Source organism: Molothrus ater, chromosome 8, assembly GCF_012460135.2.
Source record: "Molothrus ater isolate BHLD 08-10-18 breed brown headed cowbird chromosome 8, BPBGC_Mater_1.1, whole genome shotgun sequence".
Taxonomy (NCBI): domain Eukaryota; kingdom Metazoa; phylum Chordata; class Aves; order Passeriformes; family Icteridae; genus Molothrus; species Molothrus ater.
In genome coordinates this window covers 27,567,753-27,592,015 of record NC_050485.2, presented here as the reverse complement: position 1 = coordinate 27,592,015, position 24,263 = coordinate 27,567,753, and the positions used below count along the sequence as shown (strand labels likewise).

The 24,263-nt window shown below is 42.9% G+C and overlaps 1 protein-coding gene across 1 annotated transcript; it reads right to left on the bottom strand.

The window, feature by feature from the left end:
• Positions 1–133: 133 nt before the first annotated feature.
• HABP2 (hyaluronan binding protein 2) lies at positions 134–21,580 on the bottom strand. The gene is made up of 13 exons (XM_054515631.1): positions 21,512–21,580; positions 13,244–13,280; positions 8,221–8,346; positions 7,026–7,133; positions 6,489–6,605; positions 6,044–6,163; positions 5,249–5,420; positions 4,725–4,813; positions 4,363–4,594; positions 3,331–3,476; positions 2,859–2,993; positions 1,214–1,359; positions 134–339 (listed from the first exon to the last, which is right to left on the bottom strand). The coding sequence occupies exons 1-13, from the start codon at positions 21,578–21,580 to the stop codon at positions 163–165; spliced, it is 1,674 nt and encodes a 557-aa protein (XP_054371606.1). The 3' UTR covers positions 134–162.
• Positions 21,581–24,263: the final 2,683 nt, after the last annotated feature.

Below are 24,263 nucleotides of genomic sequence, written 5' to 3'. Positions count from 1 at the left end.
AGCTAACACTCTCAAGGCTGTTTTCAAGATGGTGATGTAGGATGCCCCATGTAGGCCATGAGAAAATATCAGCAATATTTTTTGTCAAAGATAAGGCATTTAGGGAATGAATAAAACCAGTAAAACTCTCAATCTTACCATTTGTCATTCCAAAGCTCTCTCCTACTGACGTGACCTTGATGAATACTGAATTACAGCGTTAATCCAACTGGCAAATTTTGTCACCTGGGTATAAACTCCTGGCTTGTTTTTTAGCCCACATCCCTCACCCCAGCTCACAAGGCCATATACGTAGTAGGAGCCATTTGCTACACAAGTCAGTGGGCCTCCAGAGTCTCCCTGAGGAAGGAAAACACACATGTTCAAAGCATGAAGCAAAATAGTATCCAAAATCAGAATGCTTCTCTCTCAGCACAAGACTTTGAAGCTGTAATGATGTTTTTTTTTTCCTGACAGATGTACCATCAGATGCTGCTTAGCCCGTAAGTGGACTTGCAGTTCTGTGACCAGGTCAAATGATACCAGACTTTTTGGCTGTAAATTTTAATTTTTTTCCAGTCTGTGACATAAATCTGACAAGGTCACATGAAATTTCCCAGGCGTGAAAGTACCAGGAATTCAGAGCCTGAACTCAGAAAGATAAAGATGGGATCCCTGGCATTAATGAACACTCAAGCTGTCTCACACTCCTCAAAATAGCCTTATTCTGAGTTGCTTACTTGAATTTTGTTTGTTTTATTTCTGATTTCTATTGCAAAATATGCTTTACAGTGGTAATTTGCACCCTAGGAAGTGTTGTCCAAACTGTTTCCTACCTTTCAATTGTATAAGTATGAACTTGTTTCACATTTGTGTTAGCTGTAATGAAAAGAAACATCAATACTGACTCCCTGCAAGTCTTAGCTCTGATAGTGAAAATCAGATTAGAATTGGCAGTCAAGGTAGAGGCCATAACAAAACTGAGGGAAAAAAAGAGCAAGTTTTCAGGTTATTATGACAAACTGCCTCAGAAGTCTCTTGATTCCACAGATCTGCCTGTAGGTGACAGTGGCAATATTAGCTCTAAGGATGTACAGCTCAAAGTGTACTGCAGAAAGGCTGTTAAAATACACTGATGTGAGAACAGGTACATATGCAGCACATTGCCAAAGTTCTGCACTGCCTGACTCTTCACACAAAAAATTAGTGTTCAAATACAGAAAAAGCCACACACCTGACAAGAATCGATTCCGGGTTTCCGAAGACGTCCTGCACAAAACATGCTATCATCCAGTTTGTCATGATGTATGTTGCGTTCATTGCATTTCCTCTGTGAAATCAGCCTGACATTGGCATCTAACAGCTGATGGGATGGGTCACCTATGGGATGTGCGCCAAAAAAATGGAGTCACTTTCTTCTCATTCCTGTCATAATTTGTCTTTTATTCAAAATACAAGCTTGCTTGGCAAAAAAATGGGATGGGGGAAGAGAAGGGGGGATGATGCATATTCTAGCCTGGGAGGGAAAGAACTATCTGGCTGAAATGATAAATTTCCAGTGAGCTGGAGCCTGAAGTTTCACTCAGCACAGAGTTGTTGTCTAAATGAAAGTTAAGTCAGGTATTCAGAATTTGGTTCCAATCAGCTCTCTCTGTGTAATTCTGCTTTTCCAAGGTGCTGGTTGTCTGCAGCTCCCAGAGGTCCCTGTGGGACTTTGAGCTGCTCAGCACTTCTCAGACTGGTTCTATTAGATGCTTTAACATGCAAGCTAATGAAACAGCTGAAAACTGAAAATCATACAATATTTAAGGGCAATGATTAATTACAGGGAATCTAAAGACATAACTTGACATCTAAAGGCAATAGCCTTAGTTTCAAAGTACTACATCTGTAGATAATTAAAGGTGGTTTATAAGTTTGGTTCTGCTTGAGTTTCAGGAAATATTCCATTTCTTCAGTGATTTCCTGAAATGCTAATAATAGCTCTGCTCATAGAAGGAGCCATTTAGTTTGAACACGTACAGGGTACTTGATATTCTTTGTTGAGGGGAAAAGCCATAAAATCCCCCTTACCCTTTTAAGAGAGAATTTATTTGGAACTTTAAAAAAAGTCCATTAAATTCTGTTGGTGCATTCTGATCAAATGAACACACTTGTCTCTTGTGGACTTCAATGGGAGTTATGTGAAGGGAGAATTCAGTCCAGTGGATTGTATCAGGCTGTATCAGTCACTAAGCACTAGGACACCTACTGCAGCCTCAGTGACAGGTTTTCCTTCTGCTGCTTCACAGCAACACATCAATCAGAACATGAGAAAATGCATTTTTCAGAAAATTGCCATTATCATTTTTTAAGCATAAAAATTTCTCCCCTTAGGATTTACCATGGGCAAGAAAGATTTTTGGATAGAGCTGGTTGAACTTGAAAAGCTTGGGAATTTTTTTTTTACTTTTCAGTACATCTGAGGGTCCAGATGCTTCTTCCAAAAAGCTTTATCTGACCCAATGGGCTGGAAAACCATGTGAAAATTCTTTCTTGGTGCTGTCTTGAAACACACAAGCTATATGATAGCCTCTCTTGATACTTCCTTGCTTCTGTAGCTGGCTTCAGATGAAACCATGACATGGAGAGTTGGATGGCAGGCTAAAAAATGCATCAGGCATCTTATCAGAACTCTAACAGGTTTGGTTGATTTAGCAGTTAGAGAATTCTGCTAATGAGTAATTTGCGTGGCATGCTTTAGCTGAATTTATTTTTTAATTCTATGTCTTGGTTTCACCAGTGCCTAGATCCTCATTTGTGTCTGGAAATTGCTACTGAAAGTAGCAGCCTACCTTGCCACTAGAGTACCCACGAAAATCCAGTTAGCCCACAAGTACCTGTCTCTGTGTCACCCCATCCAGCAATGAAGCAGGAAGTCCCAGCAGGAAGGAAGAAGTCTGGGAGACATGCTATTTTCACATACTTTGTTTCCACTGCACAGTAACCATCAACAGGCTTCAGTCTAAGTAGTGCTGGAGAGGAGATAAACAATAACAAAAATATTTGGAGCTAATTTTGATCCCTAACTATTGTTAGCAGTTGTTACCATGCCAAGCTGCATAAACCCAACATCCCATTTGCCCCCTATGCTGGACCTGTTCCCATTGCTTGGCTCCTCCTGAGCAGTGACTTCTGCCTGGCCATCACAATTTATATCCCAGGATTCAAACAGATCTAGGTCAAAATTTGGCCTGATTATTTCCAGAGCATAGCGTCAATGAGAATTTTACATTCACTTTGGTGGGAGAGAGGCACTTCAAACAACAAAGACTGGAGGTGAGCTGTGTGAGTATCAAATAAAGGATTTACCAATATCATTGTATAGGGCATGACCCGTCTCCTCTCTGTATTTGCCATGTAAAATTACTTCCACTGCATCAAATATTTGCTCATGATCCTCTTTCTTCTTGAGGTTTTGCTTGCCAAGGGCTACTTGGATCTTTGTTTCTGGGTTTCTGGGAAAAAAAACAAAAGTCATTTATGTACAGACATTTTTTATCAGTGGGGGTGCACTTTTAGTAACAGGAACTCAAGATATTTCTTCCTGTTGTAAAGCTTGGCCAGAAGATTTCCTAAAATCATTATAGGAAGGCTTAAATAGGAAAGTAGTGGTATTGGAAAATGCATGTTCTCTTAACTAGTTGCAGTCATGAAATAAAGTGATTTTAAGCTGCAATCAGCTGTAATTAAGCTGATTTTCTTTGCCTTTTAGGGCAGAGTAGCAGCATGCACACAGTCCATTACTGTGGCAGTGATGACGAGGGGCAGTTCATGTAGCCACGGCAGTAGAGTTTCTTGCCATTGTCTGAGCATATTTAAAATTATATGTGTTGAAATTATTTCCAGTGTATAATTTACCTTTTTCCTAGGGTGGTGGTTTCCAACTGATTCAATACAAATGTTGGAGGAAATGTAGTATTTTAAGCTAGCTGACACAGAAAAAATTGAAGCTACACAACTTTGACTGTTTTGAAGAACTTAATTCCTATGTAATAGGTGATGTTTCTTATGGCCTCCCAATATCTCCTGAGGTCTGCATAGAGTTCTTCTTTTACACATTGCAAAATCTTCCTACTTTCCTCTTTTTTCCCACTCATGAAACTTTTTTAGCTCATTTTATTTAAGTGGTGCCTAATTTTGTTATTTCAGCAAGCACCATTTTCAAGTATATAAACATTTTTATGCATTTATTAATGTTTTTTCTGTCCACGTATGTGTTTTCCTTTCAATTTGACTCCCAGCAATCACTTTGATTGCAAATAATTTGGATACCAAGCTGCCTTTACTAGCCACCCTGATTTTAATACATTTGTCTACCCTAATGATAGGACATGCACTTACTCAAGGCAGTGTGCAGCAGTAAGAACCCAGCATGATTTAATTAGCACTCCACCACAGAAATGTTTATTCCCATCTGGAGTCTGTATCTGCAGAGATGCCATCCAGGGATGTTTTCCAGGTGTAGCCTTGGATCCACCATAGATCTTCTTGAGTGACCTACGAACTTCTGGTTGTCCACATGTTTGGAATACTTCAGGGGGGTCTGTAGGGGGTTCTGTCGGGGTCTCTTCAGCTGCATTGGAAGAGACAGCAGATGTATAAATGCAGAGTTAATATCAGACTGGAAGAGTTAAGCAGCAGGGAGTCACCTGCTGCTCCAGACCACCTACGTGCTGCCAAATCACTTGATTCTAATTCTTTACCTGCGCAGAGCGAAACATCACAGTATTCCCAATCCACTTCATTATTTTTCCTGATGTAGCACCAGGGTTTTTCATCCTCATCAGGATTCCTGAAGGGAACAGTTGAGAGACTCAGCCAGCAGGAATGGGGAAATCTCTATGAAACTAGTGAAGGAGGTGAGGATTCCTAGGGAGAAGCTTCATGTTCCCATATGGGAGATGAACAAAAGATAATATTTCATAAGATCGACAAAGAAGATGCCTGAGCGAGGCATATGGTACTGCCATATAACTATTGCCATACCTATTCCCTATCTTAGCCATGAGAAAAATGTGAGACTGGTTCAAAACAAAGAGGGCAGCTTCTGGAAGCCTCATATTAGCATGGTTAGAGAAGGTATCTCTAACATACTGGTGTTTTATGGGCAGGTGGTCTCTAAAAAGATGTGAGATCTTAACATCATTAGTTTATCAAATTCATGAGCAGTTTGTCCTCAAGGATCTCTTTGATACAGACCTCTACAGCTGCTTCTTCAAAATATTACCTGCAGAAGTTGTGTTCACCAATGCCATATGAATCAGCATCCTCCATAAAGGCATTAAAAGGATGGTCCAAGAGATGGTGGGAATTCCAGTGCAGGCAGGTCCTGCCATTTTCTGCTTGGTTCACTCTACCTCTATAAGTAGAGGAGTCCTCTTCATAACAATCATTTGGTCCTGTAGAAAGACAATAACTGAAATGAAATTATGAAAATTACTTTTGTGTTGTTCCTTGCTCAAAGTGGTTCCTTTTCCTTCCCTTCCTTGTCCTGCATTCATTTTATGGAGGATCAGAAGCACCTACTGGGCCAAGTAATTATGTTCCTTATTGTGCACAGAAATTAGAAAAATGTCCCAACATCTGTCCATCTTCTACCTTGATTGATTTAAATGTCACCCATCAGAAGCAGTCCCCTCAGCCTGGGGAGTCACAGGCAACTGGGGAGGCATCTTCACTACATCAGATTTTGAATGTTTAAGGAAATCCCGACATTTCTTCTCTGAGGACCTCTGGACCTCACTAACTATGTACCAGTGGGACTTTGCCAAAGCACACTTAGAAAACACTAAGATGGGAACTCTTTCAAGCCCCTTTGCCAGCAGTAGCAGCAGAAGTCAGCCTCTTCCTCTGACCCTGTCTCCAAGGTCCCTGGTGCCCCGGTGTAGTCAGGCCCTTGGAGCAGTGACAGGAAGTCACCATAGGATGCTACAGGAATAGCATCAGATAGTCTGGCTGCAGGGGGAAGCCAGGCCCTGGCTCTCTGGAGGTTCACCCATCCCCCAGAGGGACTGTAACATACCAATCTCGCAGAATCTCCCTCTGAAAGGTTCAGGGCACTTGCAGGTGAATTTTGATCTGTATCTGTTCCGTATGCAGGTGCCTCCATTTTTGCAAGGGTTTGGGCTGCACTGCTTGGATGCTGTCAATGTGGAAAACACAGAACAGCCTTGTCAATGTGCTGAACACTACACAGACACTCACATGCCCAGTGGAAGCTGGGGAGAACTCCCACTCAGCCTGTTGGCTTTGAGTTCTCATGAAATCTTGTAAAACACATATCTCTGAGGGTTTTACCAGCGACTGAACCACCACCCTGCAAATCAAGCATAACTCATCACTGGCCAGTGATGGATGGAAGCTGCAGCATTACTAGGGAAGGATCACCCTCTGCAGTGGGTGATTTCCCACTGAAGACTGGCCATGGTGCTGTCCCCACCACAATTTGTGCCTAGCTGAGTGCTCACCGCGCTGGCAGGAGGGTCTCTTGTAGGGAGGCTTGCAGCTGCACTTAAAATAAGGTGGGGTTAATATTACCAGGCAGTCACCAAAGTGGCAGTTCTTCTCCAGACACACGTCTTCCACTGTGGAAAACACACATAAAGTACATCATCAGCATTTGTGTGGGCACAGGAGCTGTGCCCTTGTAGGGATCATAGGAAGATGCCTTCCCTTGATGCTCTAAGGAAGCTTTCATTTGGCAGATGTGGACTTGGAGTCTCACTTCTTGTTCAGAGCATCTATGGCAAAAAATCTGTGCTACCAATGAGCGGCTCCCCACTGCCCACCTTGCAGGGCATAGAGGAGCACTCCCTGCGCTCCTGCAGTTTATTTCACTGGATGCTCTTTAGACAGACTTTGGTCTGGATGAGGTCCTAAGAACTGTGGACATGACTGCTCTGGGCTGTCAGAACGCCCAGCTCAGCAAACAGTGGGTTTATAAAGTTGCAACAGTAGCATTACCTATCAAAATGAGGAGTGTAGGTTAGCAAAAGAGCCATTACCTTTTTCACATATAGTCCCACCGTATGGCTTGGGACAGTGACAGCTGAAGTCACTTCCCTTGGCTTCACACGTACCACCATTCTTGCAGGGGTTGGAGTAGCATGAGTCTGTAGAGGTAAGGATGGAGACCTTTCAGCATCTCAACTTTCACCACCTGCTTTTTCTTCTTGTGTTTTGTGGTTGCCAGAGTCTGTCTTCCCTGGCACAGCATCCTCTGTAACAAGTGCTGTGCTTGTGCATCAACCCAGCACCCACAGGAGTGGTATGAGTTGCTGCAGAGTTTATTCCAAGCTGCAGTGGCTCATAGCTTTGGGTCTGGAGATCCTCTACTCCCCTAATACAGAGTTGTAATGGGGCAAGTCCCTTCCTTTGATCAGAGACAGATTTGTCTCTGTGGCATTGCCTCTGGCTGCCTGCCTTCATGGACTGAGTCTGGAGTGATGTGGATTTGGCAATGTCCTGTTTGGAACATAGTATTAATCTCCCCTGGAAGAGCCATCCACTACCATTAGACTCTACCATACCTCTGGGTGGCTCTGGCTCAAGGGAGCTGGCACCTGCTGAAAGTCACTTGTGTGCTGCTTCTTACACTGTGCTCAGCATCTCCACTGCAGTTCAGGCTGCCAGGAGCAATTGGTATTGGAAACAGCCCAAAGTCAGCTCTGCTGCTTTGTACCAGGGGATAACTTGGAGAGTGTTACAGACAACTTCCCTCCCTATCCTTTTGAGTCCCCTGAGCAATCTCTAGGATCCTTTCCTGTTCTCCTGAAGTTTGGCAAAACAAAAAATGAAAAGGAAATAAAACCCCTGCAACTGATAAAAGAAGAAAAAGAAAAAAAAAGCAAAAGAAACCTGCTCTACATTAGGTTCCCAGCATAAATACAGAACATATATCCCATGAAAACAGCAATTACATCTTACAGTGTCTATAGACAAATAAGCCTGTGCTTTTTTGTAGTAGCAATCAGAAATGTTCTGCATGATCAGAATCCATCCTGTGAAACCTGGAGATAAAACACAGGATCCTTACAAGAGAAATACAAAGAAGAACACTGCAAATGATTCTCCTAACTCATCCCTTTGATGCAGGCATTTCGAGAGCAGGCTGGCAGCCAGGCCTGCCACACTCATGCTTCAAGCACAGGGTTGGGATTTTACCCCTTCCTTGCCTTCCTGCCCACCCCTGACAAGTACCTCTCATGTAATCGAAGTCACCTAAAGATATCTCCATCCAGCTAAATTCCTCTGAGAGCTCCTGCTGGAGGTTGGTGTCCTGCTTAGCTTCTGTATAGTAGTAGTTCTCATAGTCATCAGTCTCATCTGCAGGGAGGGGTGAAAAGAGAGTGAAAGAACAGAGGATTAAAACTGGAACAGGAATTAAAACTGGAAGGAGACAAGTTGTGAAAGAAGTTATTCCTGAGATGAACAGTACTTTTCCCTTTCAACTGAATGGGATGTCAGAGGGTTTAGTGACCATCTTGAGGACCAAAGATGCTGTTCAACTCTTCCTCGGCACAGGCAGAGCTCACCTAGTGCTCAGCATGGCCACTCTGAGCACAGCTGGCCCCAGTGCTGCCCTTGAGGATGCTCCTGAGGGGCACTGGGGCTCTGGCTGTCCAGTTGGCTCCTGTGGTGACAGCCAGGATGCCCCAGAGGGAATGCAGGCCAGGGCTCTCCAGGCAAAGGCATAAGGAGTGTGGTACCACAGCCAGGGCTGACAACGAGGCTGGTACCAGCACAAAAAGAGATTTAGGCTCCTATAAGAAGAAGGGATTTTCTTTGTCCACCTGCTTTGCTGACCATCACCACTGCTGCAGAGAAGGAGGCAGGGCCTTCCCCAGCATGGAGGCCCTGCTGTGTGGGGGGACACAGAGTCCCATCCCGAGAGCAATTGGGGGAACAGAGTCATCCACCTGCACGAGTTTGTGACTTCTCACCCACGAAACAGCCTTGGAGCAGCGAGGGCCTGGCACTGCAGCCATCTGCTGTCTGAGGAGCCCATCCCTGCCTCGGCAGCCGCGGCCTACAGGGGCCAGAGCCCTCATGGAGCCTGCAGGGAGCGCGGCTCTGCCAACCACACAGGGGGTGTTTGATTAAAGTGGACTGGCGGCTCCTGCCACAGGTACAGCTCTTGCCAGTGGAAGCCACTCCAGTGTTTCAAAGACAAGCTATGGTAATGAGCAAAGCTAAGCTACGTACAGAGACATTTTAAAAAGCTCTCCCCTAGGGCCGGACCGATGGCCCCATGGATAATGCTCTGCCTTGAACTGATTATCGACTGCATTATCTTAGTTTTCTCTCCTCATTCATTCACTTGCAGCCTTTATCTTTATTCTTTCTTTGCTTCTGAAAAAAAGAAAGAAATTCCAGGTTTGTACAATGGGTGTTTTATATTTCATATTAAAATAGAACCGTCTTTTTTTCTTCTCTTTTTTTTTTTTCTACATGCCAACTCTCGTTTCTCACAAAAAAAAAAAAAAAGAGGAAAGTTTCACCTCATTTATTGCTATGTCAAGTCAAGACTCCTTTTCCTCAGCTCATTATTTCCACAGGAGCTGAGTCTTGACTATGTGCAAGTGTTGCAGAAGTGTACGCCTTGCTGAGGAACAGAAGGATCTTGCTGAAAGATAAGGACATTGTCTACACTGAAAAAAATTAAAATTAATGTGATGTAGTTAAGGAAGAAAAACAAAAAGGAAGTTTTGCCTGAAATGCAGCCTCCAACTTCACTTTGTTGGAGGGGAGATTTTGCAAACGACTTGAGGTTGAGGGAACTGTCTGAAGTAGTCTGATTTTGTATCCCCTGTTCATTTTCAGAATCTTAGAGGGGCATGCTGGCTTTTATTCCATGGATGGTGTCTGAAGGATGGGGTATCCTTTTTTATGGAAAAATATACCTGCTTAAAGTTATGAAGGATGAACAGGGGAGCGATGGCTGCAAAAGGCAGACTGCAAACATGCCAGCATGCATTACAGAGGACTCTCCTGAGTCAACAGAGGAAAAATTAGTGCCCTGAATGAGGACAAATAGCTAAATCATTGTAGAGTCATCTACCCTGGTTTTTAAGCCAACTGCTCTGTGTGTGTTGTTAAGAAATGACATTATTGTCAGTTGATTTTTGTTTGGCATGGTTTCTCAGCAACAGATTAATCATTTATTAAGAACACTTATGTAATTACTTGACCGGTTATGAACGATTTTTAAGTTCAGCTCTTCTGTAAACAAGATGGCCAATATGTAATTCACGAGGTTTGGGGGCACAATCCCCCATGTGCACTGATGGGGCAGTTTTGGGAGAGGCTATAGCACACCTGCTGAGTTTGGCACCCAGCAGCCCTTGAAGAGGGCAGCTTCAGGTAGCCAGAGCTGAGGTAAAGCAGGCAACCCTGAGCAACTCCCTCAAGGGCTGGCAATTACCCTTTCAAGAAATTTAATGGCCAAGGCATGGAGTTCAGGGTGCATGTGGAAAAGGCTCAGAAGACATCAGCAAAGCCTTTTAGGTACCCTGTTTCCCATGTGGGTATGGGAGTCAGGAAGCTGAGGCTACTACCTAGGGGACCAGCCAAGGTGATGTAAGAGTGCAACAGATCTGAGAAAATGACCAGCATCCCTGCTTTCCCCATTGCTATCCCTCTTCATGAAACTGAGAAACCGACGTAGCTCCTACAGGTCACATGAGTGATGTTTCCCATCTCCCAGCTGCTCCATGTCATCTCCAGCTGCATGAAGCAGTGAAAAACAAAGACCAGAAAACACTCACTGGGGCATATGATGTCAAACTAAGAGATGTCTTCTTATTTATCACTGTTTTGACACTAAATAACTATTTGGCTTCCACATCTCTTATTTAAGAAGTGCTCCCATTCCAAATTTTTAAATTATTCATAACAAGCCATAGGTTTAGTAAAACAAAAACAACACTTTTTTTATCTGAGCACATAATTAAAGCACAAAGTCTGATACACTGGTTGATTTAAACATATTACTAAATCAGAGTGTTCGTTCTTTGTAAGTGCTAGAAAACCTTAACATGCTTAAAAAAGCAGTGATCTGACATTTGTCACTGAAATGTGACTATTACATGAAATTAAATTAGACATCCTGCATGCAAATTTTCAAAGAATAAGTTTCCTCTGTGTAGTACAAAAAATCCCCCCATAATTGATAGATAGAGATTGACTTTTAAAGCTTCAAATCAGCTTTGAGGTCTGGGTGATCTTTTAAACTGCGCAAGCTTTCATCTGCAGTTTTTCACATTGCCAAGAGCTGTCAATCAAGCGATGGATTTCTGATCAATATCCCCTTGTTCATTAGCTGACACGGGCTCTCTGTTACGGAGAGAACAGATACCCCAACACCGACAGTCACACTGGTTTCAAAACCTTCCCTGGATCAAGTGATGACTAATGTTCCAAGTGGGAAAGTGATGCATTAGGATGCCATCGGGTGACCTGAATTGCGAGGTAACTTTGTTGGACTGCAGTTGTCAAGATGAGTGATGTGCAGAGTTAAAGCCTATTGCCAACACACATCAAGAGTGCCAGAAAGTACCCAGCATTTATTCAAGCTCTCTGAACCTCTGGAGACTGACTGAAATCTGGCCTAATTTAAGCAGGATGAGTTTTCCTACCACCCTCCTAAATACTTTTTGTCCCCAGCTCTGAGATTATTGCAGTGTTATTTTTATGAGGCTGAAATCCTGACTGTATTTTAAATAATGAGATATTCCCCATTTACTTCTGCAGAGATGAGACCTCACAGTATTTCCTCCCTTCCAAGCAGGCTGTGGCTGGGAGTAGCTGCAGCTTCAGAAAGAAGGGAGACCAGCTAACAACAAAGCCAGAAAGCCTTTCAAATAGTTTTGTGGCTGTTACTTAAAAGCAGTTTTGCAGCACTTTTTTCCTCAGAGGGATGGATGCGGGGTGAAGGGGAATCATGATGGCTTGAGGAGTGGAAACTTTAGGGGGATGGGGAATAGGAGATTGTAGGAACAGTGGGGGGACAGATGTAAGGACCATACACCATAAGGCAGGGAATGAGTTAAGAAATTGTTAAAGAGATAAGCTACCATCAAAAGGCAGATCAACCAGTTTGCACAAGGCTGCGTAAACCCTGAATCAAGTGCATGACTGTGGCCAAATATTTGCAGAACCCGAATAATGAGCTCAGACATAAAAATGATTTGGAAATTTGTTTTCTACGCACAGGTTATTAGAAAAGCAACATTGATTTGGGCACTGCTGTATGAGAGATAAGATTTCTGGTTTGACCTGAAAGCCAAAATACCAATGGACTGAACAGGATTGCAGATGAATAATGAGTGCATACTAAAATCCACCATATTTTTGTGCAGGAAAATCAGCAAAATGATTGTAATATTTAAGTAGATACGCATTATAAACTCAGCCATTGAAATCAAGAGAAGGAAGAGCAAGGCTTACCTGCAAAAATACTAAACTTATCAATAAAACCATAATCTTCTACATGGCCCACATAGACTGTGAAAGGATATACAAATCCTCACACATCCTTCATATCCTCACACAATATTCATCACAGCTTTTCCCTTATCAACATCTTAATGCAACACAGCCTTTCACGATTTTTACTTGCACGGGCTTGTTTCTGAATCTTCTAGCACTTGGGACAAAGCCGTGCAGTTCCACAGTAAGTTGCATGCTGCAGGAGAAAGTCAGCCTTCATTTATTTGACCTCCAGTTTTGATCCCCAACTGTGCTCTTTGTTCATCCTTCTATGAGGTTTGCAGCCCAGCACCATGACCTCTCCTCCAGACCATGGGCCACTCTCACCTCCTGGTCCCCAAAGCACATGAAGGCAGAGAAAAGTCATGGTTTGGGGCAGAACTGAGAGTTGCAGGTGTGGTCCAGGAGAACCCTGGGATCAGCTGTACGTTGGTAGCGCTGCTGTGTCTCTGTTTTTGTTTCCAGTGTGTCAGACACACTCCTGGCTGGGACATGATGCCCTGTTGTCTCCTGCAGCACACATGGAGGTCTGAAAGCACTCACCATATTACTTGTCCAAAGTCAAACAGATTTTCTACTTGATCACAGACCATATTTTAAGCACAGCAAGGCTCTCCATGAAGTTAAAATAATTCAGCACTGGGCACTAGGGAAGGGTCTTGATGAACCAGGTTGCCAGCCTCTCAGTTTTGTGGCAGGCAGAAGTTGAAATTATGAAACTGAAACCACTTACCTTCCATCGTGTTGGCCCAGAGGGAAGAATGGGAAGCCTGCATGAGATAATAAAGGTCAGAGAGTCATTTTCTGGTTAAAACAGAAGCCACCACAGAGCTTTGCTTACAGTTCAAAGTTCTGTTTGCCCCTAATGCTGGATATCCGGATAAGGCTGCCTCCCCCCTGCCCCACGCACTTTGGAGCTAACCGACCTAGATTTTTAGAGCTCTTTGAAAAGGGTAACAAAATGTCAACAACCCATGGGAGAGGTCTGGCTTTTCCAAGCATACAGCCTAAGCTGCTGGGCTAGTCTGATTTGGGGCAAACCTGACCTGAATGGGTTAAGTTGTCTCTTTGCTTATGAGGTGGTGGCACACTGGTTATTTGTCCAACTTCTCTGAGCTGCTGATGGAGGCCACGCTCCAGCAGCTGGCTGCCAAAGCTGGAGGCTGGGAGGTGCCTGGGCATGGCAGAGTGGATGTTGGACAGTGCAGCACGGCCCAGGACCTTACACATGGTGCACCCAGTGGGACCTGGACCCCTGAGCTGGAAGGCTGTTAACAATCCTTGGATGTAGGAGAATATTTCTGACACTCTCCAGGAGGAAATGCCATGTGTCCCACCTCCAACGTGGGGCTCCAGCCTTTCCTGTTTGGCTCATGATCAAGGGCAAGCAACAAAAGGGAACAGAAGAAGAAGGAAAACAGCACTTAGCCTTTGAAGAGTGTGAGTGAGGTTTGTCTGAAAGGAAAGGCACTGACTCTACACCAGGACACATCCCCAGCGTGACAATTTCCGTTTGCTTTCCCTCTTGCTCTAAATCCCAGCTGAGGACAGGATTACCTGCGTGCAGTGAGGATACACATCCTAACAGTGGGTGTGAAGGAGATTTGAAGCTGCTATTCTTCATCCTTCACATAATTTTAGGGAATAAAATGCATTTCCAAACAATTTAACACACATAATAAAGACAGCATACACATGCAATTATTATGTGCACCTATGCATTGCTACAGATACAATTAAGTGTAAATATATGCCCTGTTTAGTCACACATTATACATTGAAGAAAGACATTCTCAGATAATGCTAGTTAAGACTAAGAACAAATTAATCAGAAGCAATGAATAAGAAACAGGACAAAATTAAAAGCTCAGAATTCACACTTATGAATATTTTCTGGAATATATAAATGAGCTTTTGCTTCAGGCACCTTTTCATCCCTCTTGTGTTTGAGCCAGGGAGAAACTCCAGTTCTCCCCTTCCCCACTGACTTTAATGAGAGCAATGTCCCCTGAACCACTCAGCAGAGCCCCTTCCCAGGTGCATTTGAGTGAGCCACACACATACAGAACTAAATCCTTTGCAGCTGGAAGGACACACATCCTCACACAATTGCCCCTCCTGAATGAGTGTGGAGATGATGGTAAATGAGAAGGCTGTAAAAGCTCTGTCCTTGGTGTACATGCTTCCTGAGTGCAGGTACAGCATTCGTCAGATCCTTTGCCAGACCCCAATGGAGACCACATAAAGCAAAGGTCTAATTGCTCCATTTACAATTAGTGATAGCATTCATCCATAAACACAGACCAAAACAAACCCTGCAAGTGTAGTCCTCTCTTTTGGAGGAACAGATGAAACAAAGAACAAGGAAGCAGCACTGGGAGCAGGATGATGCAAGACACACTTCATCTTGCTCTCCAGCTCTCTGTGCTGCCCTGCTGTGGCATTTGCCTTATGGGGTTGGAAAGGGTTTGGCTCTGAAAGGTTTGACTGAGTGAGTTTGCCCCTGCACTGGGGGCAGCCCTTGGCACTCCAGGGAATGCTGGAGGGTTTTCAGCCCAGACTGAGTGAGGTGCACCAGGCTGTTCTGTGCCTCAGTTTCCCCAACTGTAGGGTGGAGATGACAGTCTCACAATGCTCATACCCCAAGGAAATAGGAAAGATGAGAGATGCAGCATTGTGCTACACTACTGTCTTTCCCAGGCTATTCACCTGCTGCTCTGTCCAAACATGGGTAGAGCTGACCACAGAAAGGCAGCTACCCTAAACTCCCTCTTGCAATAAAGTGATGCCCTTAACAATGTACAGGTTTACAGTATCATCCTTCAGAGCAGGCAATGGCTTGGTGGCTGGTGACTGAGTCTCAGATTTTGAGTCCTGCTTTTGGATGAAAGCAGTCTGCTGCCACAATATAAATATTACTGGGAACAAAGGCTTCTGGAGCACTCAGCATAGAGTCCAGGAGTTAAACACAATCTTTACTGAAAGATCTCCTTTTGTGCTGCAGCTCTCCCTCCTCGTGTGCCTGTCACGAGCTGCAGCAGCAGAGCCACAGGGGACAAAACCTCTGGCAGAGCTGACTTCTCAGCATGGAGAGTTTTCTCCTCTGTCCTGGGGTCCCCTGGACCACGCACCAGTCCACACTGGTTTTGAAGAAATTTCACCCCTGCTAGCCAGGAGAGGGCCAAATTTTAGCTTTTTGACTCATGGCCTGAAGCTTGCCATGGTGGTGTGCAGCAGAGGAGGAGGAAGAGCTCACTCCTTCCCTCCTGTGTGCTGGAGCTCTCCCCTTCATACCCTCCAGGAGAGGATGTGGGATGCAGGATGGGGGATGCAGGATGTTAGAGATGGATACAGAAGAAGGCTGTCAGGAGGGGTGCAGACGGTGGGGGTCCGGGAGGGGGCTGCAGGAGGGAGGCAGGCAGGGGCAGAGAAGGCAGGGCCTCCTGCCTGCAGTGCCGTATTGCTCGTGGCCAGCAGAGGAGGATCTTGTCCTTCCGACGAGGTGCAACACTGAGCCCAAGGAGGAGCAGGATTTGAACAAAAGGAAGGGGGGCGGGGGGAGAAGAAATTAGACCGTGGGCTGGTTTCACCAAACGGTCTCCTTGCTGCAGCTCGACACCGATACTTTGTGTACTCTCTCAAGAGGGAATAAAATCACTGGATTCTGTTCATAGCAGTTCTGCAGTGATGAGGGACAGAGCTGGAAGAATTTGCAGAGAGCAATTTTAAATTTTACTACTTCAGGCTCATAAAAAAGAAACCCTACAAAAAAAAACCACCAAAAAAACCCCAAAAAACAACCAACAAACAAACAAACAAACAAACAAACAAAACCCAAACACAAAACCCCCCAAACAGTAAAAAGAAAAAAAAGAAGGGACATTTTACATGGGTACAGTGCACTGCTGACTGTGGAGCCAACTACATTTACAGGTCTCCTATATTGTGAAAAAAATTGTGAAATTCAAAATATCCTAATTTCACCTGACCTTTGTTGTATTTTGTCACTGTAAAGATTAGTACTTCGCTAAAAGTTCATTTCTTCAAAAAGAACCTTCAAAATTTTGCTAAATAGATTTTTGTACTAATTACATTGCACATACATGATACATGCAATTTTTCGATTTCAACTCCTTAAGAAAGAAAGACCAACGAAATGTAATAGATTCAAATAGGAATGAAAGAACCATGAGCTTTCTTTATCTCAGGATGGAATCCTATGCTCTTTCTCAGACAAAAATGTCCAGTTAATCTCTAGCAATTCTTTCTGAACAGACCCAGGAAGATTTGGCCCCAAATTCAAGGGAAGTTATTTATGGCTGCCAGGGCCATTCTCCAATTGAACTGTTTATTGTGTCCTGGGTATATTGTTACCTCTTATGACAGTAAAAATGAATCACTAAAACACAAAAGCAGGTGGAGAAGGAGAGCAAAAAGGTGACAACCCAGGGTTATGCTGTGAATTTACATCTGTGCAAAACAGACTTCCAGAGAAAACAGTGAAATCACTCAAGCTTGCATGACAGAGTAGCAAGAGAGACAAAAATTAGCTCTATACATACACAGACACTGCAACAAAGCACTAGAGGAATTCCAGTATGAAACTGCATTGGTAGGAATTGGCTTATTCATTCAATTGCATTAAGTCCTGCAAATTCTCTTGCAACTTGTCAAGAACTGGCCTCTGTGGCAGAAAAACAAAGATCATGCTTTCGTTTGTTCATCTGTGCAGTCACAGCTTTGCAGCCAAGAAGGAGGTGGGATGGGGTTGAACTGGAGCATGAAGATGGATATTTGATCAACTTCCATCCACAAGTGACACAAGCCATGAAGGAGCCACGAGGGCAGACACAGCTACTGCCTTCTCGTAGTGAACCCCTTGATCCTGCTGACAGCTCTCAGTAGGAACCTTTGTCTGGGCTGCTTGCCAAAGGAGGAGGGAATCGACAGTTCTGATGCTCTTACAATCGGCCAGATTTTTGCCTGCAACCATCTTGAGTAGTGACAGTCTTTGAACTTCAAGGGAAAGTGGCTTTTCCAGCAATGACATTGTATTTCTCAGCCAAGGCCATGGTTGCAGGATAATGAAAGCAGGGCATATTATCATCTGGAGCACACATGCAACACATGTTGTGTTTTTAGCCTGGGAAACCATTCTCTGAAAGGATTCCACCAAAACCTCTGAGTTCTTCACTTCTAACAAGACATCTCCTGCCTCCACAGTGAACTGCAATTTGTGCATCAGAGTAAATGGTGTGTTCCTTATCAACCAGTCCCAGAGTACCCAGAGAAGTTCACACTTAAAATCTTTATTTTGCTGATTATTTAGTGGTGAACCTTTCCCATGGTAGCTACTCATACAAAACCCACAGGGTTTCAAAAAAAAAGCAAGACCCTTCAGAGGCACCGCTGAAACCAGCTTGGTCCTCTGCTCAGGAGTTACCTGCTCCCGTTTTCCAAGAGATCAAAGTTTCCAAATTAATCTTTGCTCTGTAAGTGGTGGCCTGGTAGCAGCTGGATATTTTCAAAGCTCACTGGTGATTGAAGTGCACTCGCACTCCCAGGTGAAAAATGGGGTCAGCCTCGGATGCCACAGCACTGGGAAGCTACAAAATGTGTTTCAGGGGGCTGCAGGAGCCAGCTAGTCACACTGACAGAGTGCCTGTGCTATCAAACACTCCTGCAGCCAGTCCTGGGAATGCAGGTTATACTGCTAGACTTAAAGCTTATGCAAAGTCATTAAGTGCCTTTAGTTACACGGGATATCAACCTGCACGCTGCAGGGCATAAGCTGATTGCCTTGGGGGGTCAGCGAGGAACGCTTCCCTCTCAGAGCACCGTGCAAAATTAGCTGGGGGCGCTCCCAGGGCTTTGTTGCTTTCCTGCTGCATCAGGCAAATTTAGGAGAGCACTGCAGAAGGGCATTAGACCTGATGGGCCACAAATCCAGGAGGGCTTGGCAGCATTCCCTTCTCTTCACAGTGATCAGCACAGCGCAGTGATCAGCACGTGAAGGCCTGTGTGCGCGGTGCAGCCCTGCAGCGAGGGTGAGGGAAGCAGCAGTGTGGGTTTACAACAGGAATGGATCCCTTGGGGGTTAGAAAAAGATGTCAGACAGAGTTGACTTTGGAACACCCTAAAATGTTGGTCTCCGAGTGCCTGAAGCAAGGAAAGACCTGCACTGCTGGCAACAGCATCCTCTTTCTGTGGGCCAAGAGCTCTCCATAGGTCCTTATGATAAGGGTTTCTTTTTTTACAATTGTTGGATCTTAATGTGATACTTTTATCCTTCCCTTTCCACTACTAAGTGCACTTGGTTATTGGATTGGGCAAGGCTTGTGATTTCAAAACACTTTCTATCACAGCTAAGTGGGCATCAATTTTTTGAAGTCCCAAAATATTCAGTGAAGAGCCACCTCTGCTACTCTGACCTTTGCAAGTCTTCCTCCCCACTGCCAGGGTTGGTGAGCTTGCAGGGATATCTGATACAAGGAAAAGGCCTGATCTGAACACCTGTAGATTTAAAAAAAAACTTTTGTTCCTGCAAACATGTGCTGAATCACTTTAGAGCACTGTTAAGTGGGAGCTGCATGCTGGTGTCACTGGAATGTTGTGGGATCCAACTTCCTATTGTCCTGTTCCAGACTTCTCTAGCCCAACTCAGCACAACATTTAAGCATGGCATTTAAATCTGAGTGCGTTCCAGAAAAGTTGTTTCAGTACAAGTCTGGATAACTGAGGATACACATCTCAGTTGCATCAGAGTTCTTTGGCTTTCTCTTTGACTAATTAAGGAATACTTAACAATACAATACCTTGATGGCAGGCAGATTTCTACTACAGTATCTTGCTGAGCAGAAGTGGAATGAAAAGCAGGGGTAAAAAACCCCAACCCAAGAAGACCTGCCATGTCTGTAGACAATCTTTGGTGCAGTTGCATCACAGATGCCAAAGCAAAGGACCAAATTCAGTGCTCATCATGCAGCTTTATGCCTTTTATGAAAATAGTATGCATTCATGTAGATGGAATCAGTTTCTTTTCAGGTAGTATGAAAGAACTGAATGAAAATTTTTGTTTTAGGATTCTGCTCCAAACCTGTCAGATCCATGAATGTCCAAGTATTTTCTTGTTATATTGTAACTGACTCAGCGTGAACTACTGCTAAAACCCATGTTTGACTTCTGCTATATTTCACCAATAATATTTGTTCATCATCTTATTACTTCTAAAACCAGATAAAAATAAAAATGATAGTTAGTTGTAGAAGAGGATGAAGATATGAATTTAAGGGTGGTTTCAGCAAAGTGCATATATTATCTTTCCATTCAAGCTATTTCAGTGCCACTTTTTCTTCAGGATAAATCATTAGGACAAAAATATCCTCTCGTAAATTGTTTGTCATGCAATGGTCACATCATGGCAACTCATTCCCTCTTTTTTTTTTTCTGGGATCCATGCCAAGTGCTAAGCCAGAAAACCTTGTTATATTAATTATGAAGAAAAAGCATGTTTTATTAAAAACTAGCCTGCTGAATATTCTGTCGTGCTGCTTTTCAGTGACAGCAGAATTGCTTTTGCATTTTAGCAATGTTAATGAATTTTCAGGGGCAGGGGGAAATATACTCTACATTTTCCATAGCATTTTTTAAAGCAAAGTCAGATTAGGACTGTCAAAGCATTGAATCAATCTAACACTTAGGACTCATTAGAAAAAATCTGGGCAAAACTTCATGTTGTCTAAGACTGGCCCCATATCTTCCTAACTGAGCATGAATTAACACTGCCAAATTAATGATGAGCTTATTGGTACAGATGAGGTTTCCACAATGTCTGTAAAACTGGCATTTATGTACCCTAGAGCTGATTCCCTCAGTAAGATGCTACATGCATACTGGACCAAGTGTGGCATGGGTCCTGGTAATACACTAATTATTAATTACTCTACTGAGTTGTGAAAGTCACTGATCTCAAATTCCAGACTTCTTAAAAAAATCTATTAAACAGCCCCATTAAACAGCCTCACTATATATTGTTCCCAAAGAATTCAATATAAACACATCAACATCTGAATTTTTGCAATGTATTTCAGTAAATATGAACCTGCACACATAGGAAAAGTCACTAAGAAAGCAGATGTTTTAAAGAACCTCAGATTCCTTCATGAGAAAATCTACTTGATTGCTTGGAAGAACAAAAGAAATTTTTTTAAAACTGACTTTTAACTTTCCTTTGATTACAAGTCATTCTTCCAGTCTTCTTTAAAGAGGAGATGAATAGACGTATGAAAGTATATCAAGCTCTGCCAGAGCAGAGCTCTGGTCACCCCTAGCTGTGTTGAATATTTTGCCATTAACCTTCCTCCCACGTTAGCAACAACGATAATTCAGTCATTCAAAACATATGGCTGGGGGAATTTCTACCTTTTACAGAAGAGTTTGCAAAAGTGCCAAGGCAGGGACTACCTGACCTGTTTAATCAGATATTTAGTCCCTTCAGAATGAAGACTGGAAATAAGGAAGAAAGTTTTTACACTTTCTGAGGGAGGTGAGTCAGTGGCACAGGTTGCCCAGGGAGAGGGTGGATGCCCCATCCATGGAAATACCCAAAGCCAAGCTGGATGGAGCTCTGAGCGACCTGGTCTGGAGGAAGATGTCCCTGTCCATGGCAAGGGGGTTGGAACAAGATGATCTTTAAGGTGCTTTCTAACCCAAAACATTCTATGATTTTAAGATGAGCTGCCCATGCTGCAGTCCGGGGTTTTGGATCATTTCTTAGTGCCCAGGGCCAGGAGAGGGACCATGATCCCCACCACAGACCACCGAGAGTGGTGTGGCCACTCAGTGAACCAGGAGAGCCATTCCTTGACACTGTAGATGTCTGCTTCAAACACCCATGGGACTTCCCTCTTATGTTGCATTAACTTGGTCACTTCAGTGGCCTGAAATGCAGATACAGCAGAGCTGGGATGTAGAAAGAAAAGGAGAATAAAAACATACTCACGCCCAAACATGTGGTCCCTAGGAGAATAACCAGTGGAAGAACCTGAAGTGTCAAAGCACTGTTAACCATCCTTGTTTTATTCTTGAAATTAGCTTTTCTTCTTGCCTATGATTTTTCAGACAAGTCACAGCCTTTTGAGGCCAAGCTAATTCAGTGCAAATAATTAACCGTGCTTCAAATATTGTTTAATGTTCAACAGATTGACCTGATCAAATAACTGCATCCTGTCCAGATAATCACTGTATTGACCACTGGCAAATGTTTCAAATCAGTAAGTAACAAGGATGGGAACAGTACAAATTAACAATAAAAACAAGCATTTACCTTGTATTAGAATTATCTTTCATCTACTATTTTAAATTGGAAAAAAGTATGAATCATACTTACTTCTCTCTCACCTGAAAAACAGTGAGATCTTGTTACATAATACATGATTTTTAAAAGCATCAAAGTGTGTTATTTGATTATTTTCTAAATTTCAGACATGAATTTAGAGTTCATGTTCTCAAGCTTTATTCCACTAATGTGAGAACCAGGATTTATTATTTTTTTAAATAAATAAATCTAAATTCTTGAGTAACCTTTATTCTCCTGAGGCTGAAGCATTTGTAACAACGGTAGAACTCAGGAAATCAGAGAATTTCTGCAAGAATAAACAACCCCCTGTAGCAGAAATGCTGACAAACTTTTGCTGATCAGATATTGTTTGTGCTGCATGTCACAAAAACAAATGAAGTGACCATTCTTTCTCCGAGACAGTTTAGAACCTGAAAAGGAAGAAAGTGATAAAAATAGTGTTCACATGTTGAAATATAAGGAAGAAAATCGTGAAATCCCAAGGGCTTAAAAATTTCCCATCCTGAATGTGATTTTGTGGTGAAAAAACAGTTGTGAGTGCTTGATTACAGTGGCAGATGCTGAAATTTGGATGCCAGAGAACTTTGTTTCTGATGATTCCTTGCTCTGGAGCATGAACATTCCTAAAGGAGATTTCATACATCAAAAAAATACACAAAGAATTTTGGTATCCTGACTATGCCACATGTGCATACCTTGAGCAGGTGCCTACAAGCAATATGTGTTTGAGTCAGTAGGTTGGTGGCCAGCCACAAATAGAAGTTTATGAAATTCCAGATTCTTTAACTAGTTAGAAAGACAGCAAGATAAAAGGAGTTAGATAACACATGACTTTATGTAATGTGTCCTTGAGTAAGCTGATTTGCACTGAATTTTAATAGAGCCCTGATTCATCAAATCTCAAACAGAATTAAGGTATGGACTGGATCCTAATAACATCATGCTTTATATCCATGAAAGATAAATTAAAGGATGCAAAACTGCTATTGACAAACATTGATTATATGTACTTTGATGGACTTTGAAGTTGTGCCAGATGCGTCTTATCAGCCCCCGAAGTTTTCTTTTAAATCTCATTGCATAAGGCTTTTACTTTTTAATTATTTTTTTCCTCAGCCTCTTTGATCAAGAAAAAAATGTAGATCATATTTGTGTGATGCTATTTCCTATGCATTTTATTTAGATATGCCCTTGTGCACAGCTCATGATATGTAAAAAAATGTTATGGCACCTAGTGATCTTACCCTGTTATCCTGGGTGATATTTAATACTTAAATAAATATTAAATACTTATATACTTGACCTTCTCAAGCTGCTGAGTGAAATCTGCCATGTGCAGAGAGCCAGCACAATGCTCATGGTCCTTTAATACCACATAAATCTACACAATAAGGTGCAAGGCACAGGGTTGTTGGTCTCTCTGTGTTGCCAGGAGGATTTTGACCAGTGAGAATGTTCAGTGAATCCATTTTTATTCTGCCCCCTGACAGTGCTAAAGTGGTCCTCATGTCAGACCCAATGGGAAAGCAAACCTCCCTGCAACTCCTTCTGGTTTTAGGAGATGGACTGAAGTTTATACAATAAGTTTAAACAAGTGGAAATCCTTCTTTCCTATATACAGAAATATTTTGTCAGTAGGGAGCTTCAAGAAACTGAAAAGAGGCTTTGGAACCATTCTGACACTTCAAAGTTGTGAGCCCAAATGCACATCTTGCTTTCCTTGTCCATCAGGATATGGCCACCCCCTCTGGGCATGGGAATGCATGAAGTGTATTGCTGTGCATGGCAAAAGGCTTCAAGGGTGGTCCAGGACTCAGGTACAAGTGGGGTTTTTCTTGGGAATTGACAATTCCCTACATCTCCAAGCCCATCCTAGTGATCATGGCTTGCGCATCAGACATGAACCATTTCTCTGTGACAATTTAGATGTCTTCCAACAATAAACATGGAGGGAAAAAAAAGATAAAAAACATCAAATCCTTTTAAATTGAGACTAAATAGATGAAAACAAAAGTTTGAAGCACTGGATCAGGACTATGGTGGGCTGGGGCTTTTCTGCATCACTGTTGATACTGCCTTGTACAAATAATTTCTCTAAATACTCCTTCATTCCCATCACAAGAGTGTGGCTAGTAACTTCTCTACTTTCACTATATCCTTTCTGTTCAGATAATAAACTCTTCTGGCTCACTATTTTTTCCTGTGTTAATGAGCAGCTCCAGGCAAAAGACATACCCTGTCCTAGCTGTGATGTCTAGTATAAAAGAAGGAAAAAATAACCAGCCAAAAAGACTGTAGTCTCAAATGATTTATTTGGAATTACTACTGAGTATTATAGTCTATAATCCTTGAGCAGCTTTGGTTGCCAGAATAAACAGCAGAAACATTACTTTGT

Excerpts from the sequence above, each read along its gene's own strand:
- HABP2 (XM_054515631.1), bottom strand. The coding sequence starts at position 21,580 with ATGGTTAACAGTGCTTTGACACTTCAGGTTCTTCCACTGGTTATTCTC. Across the intron at positions 6,606-7,025 it reads TGGGACTATATGTGAAAAAG|TGGAAGACGTGTGTCTGGAG; the intron begins GTAATGGCTCTT and ends TGTTTTCCACAG. Across the intron at positions 1,360-2,858 it reads ATGGGGTGACACAGAGACAG|GTGACCCATCCCATCAGCTG; the intron begins GTACTTGTGGGC and ends CACATCCCATAG.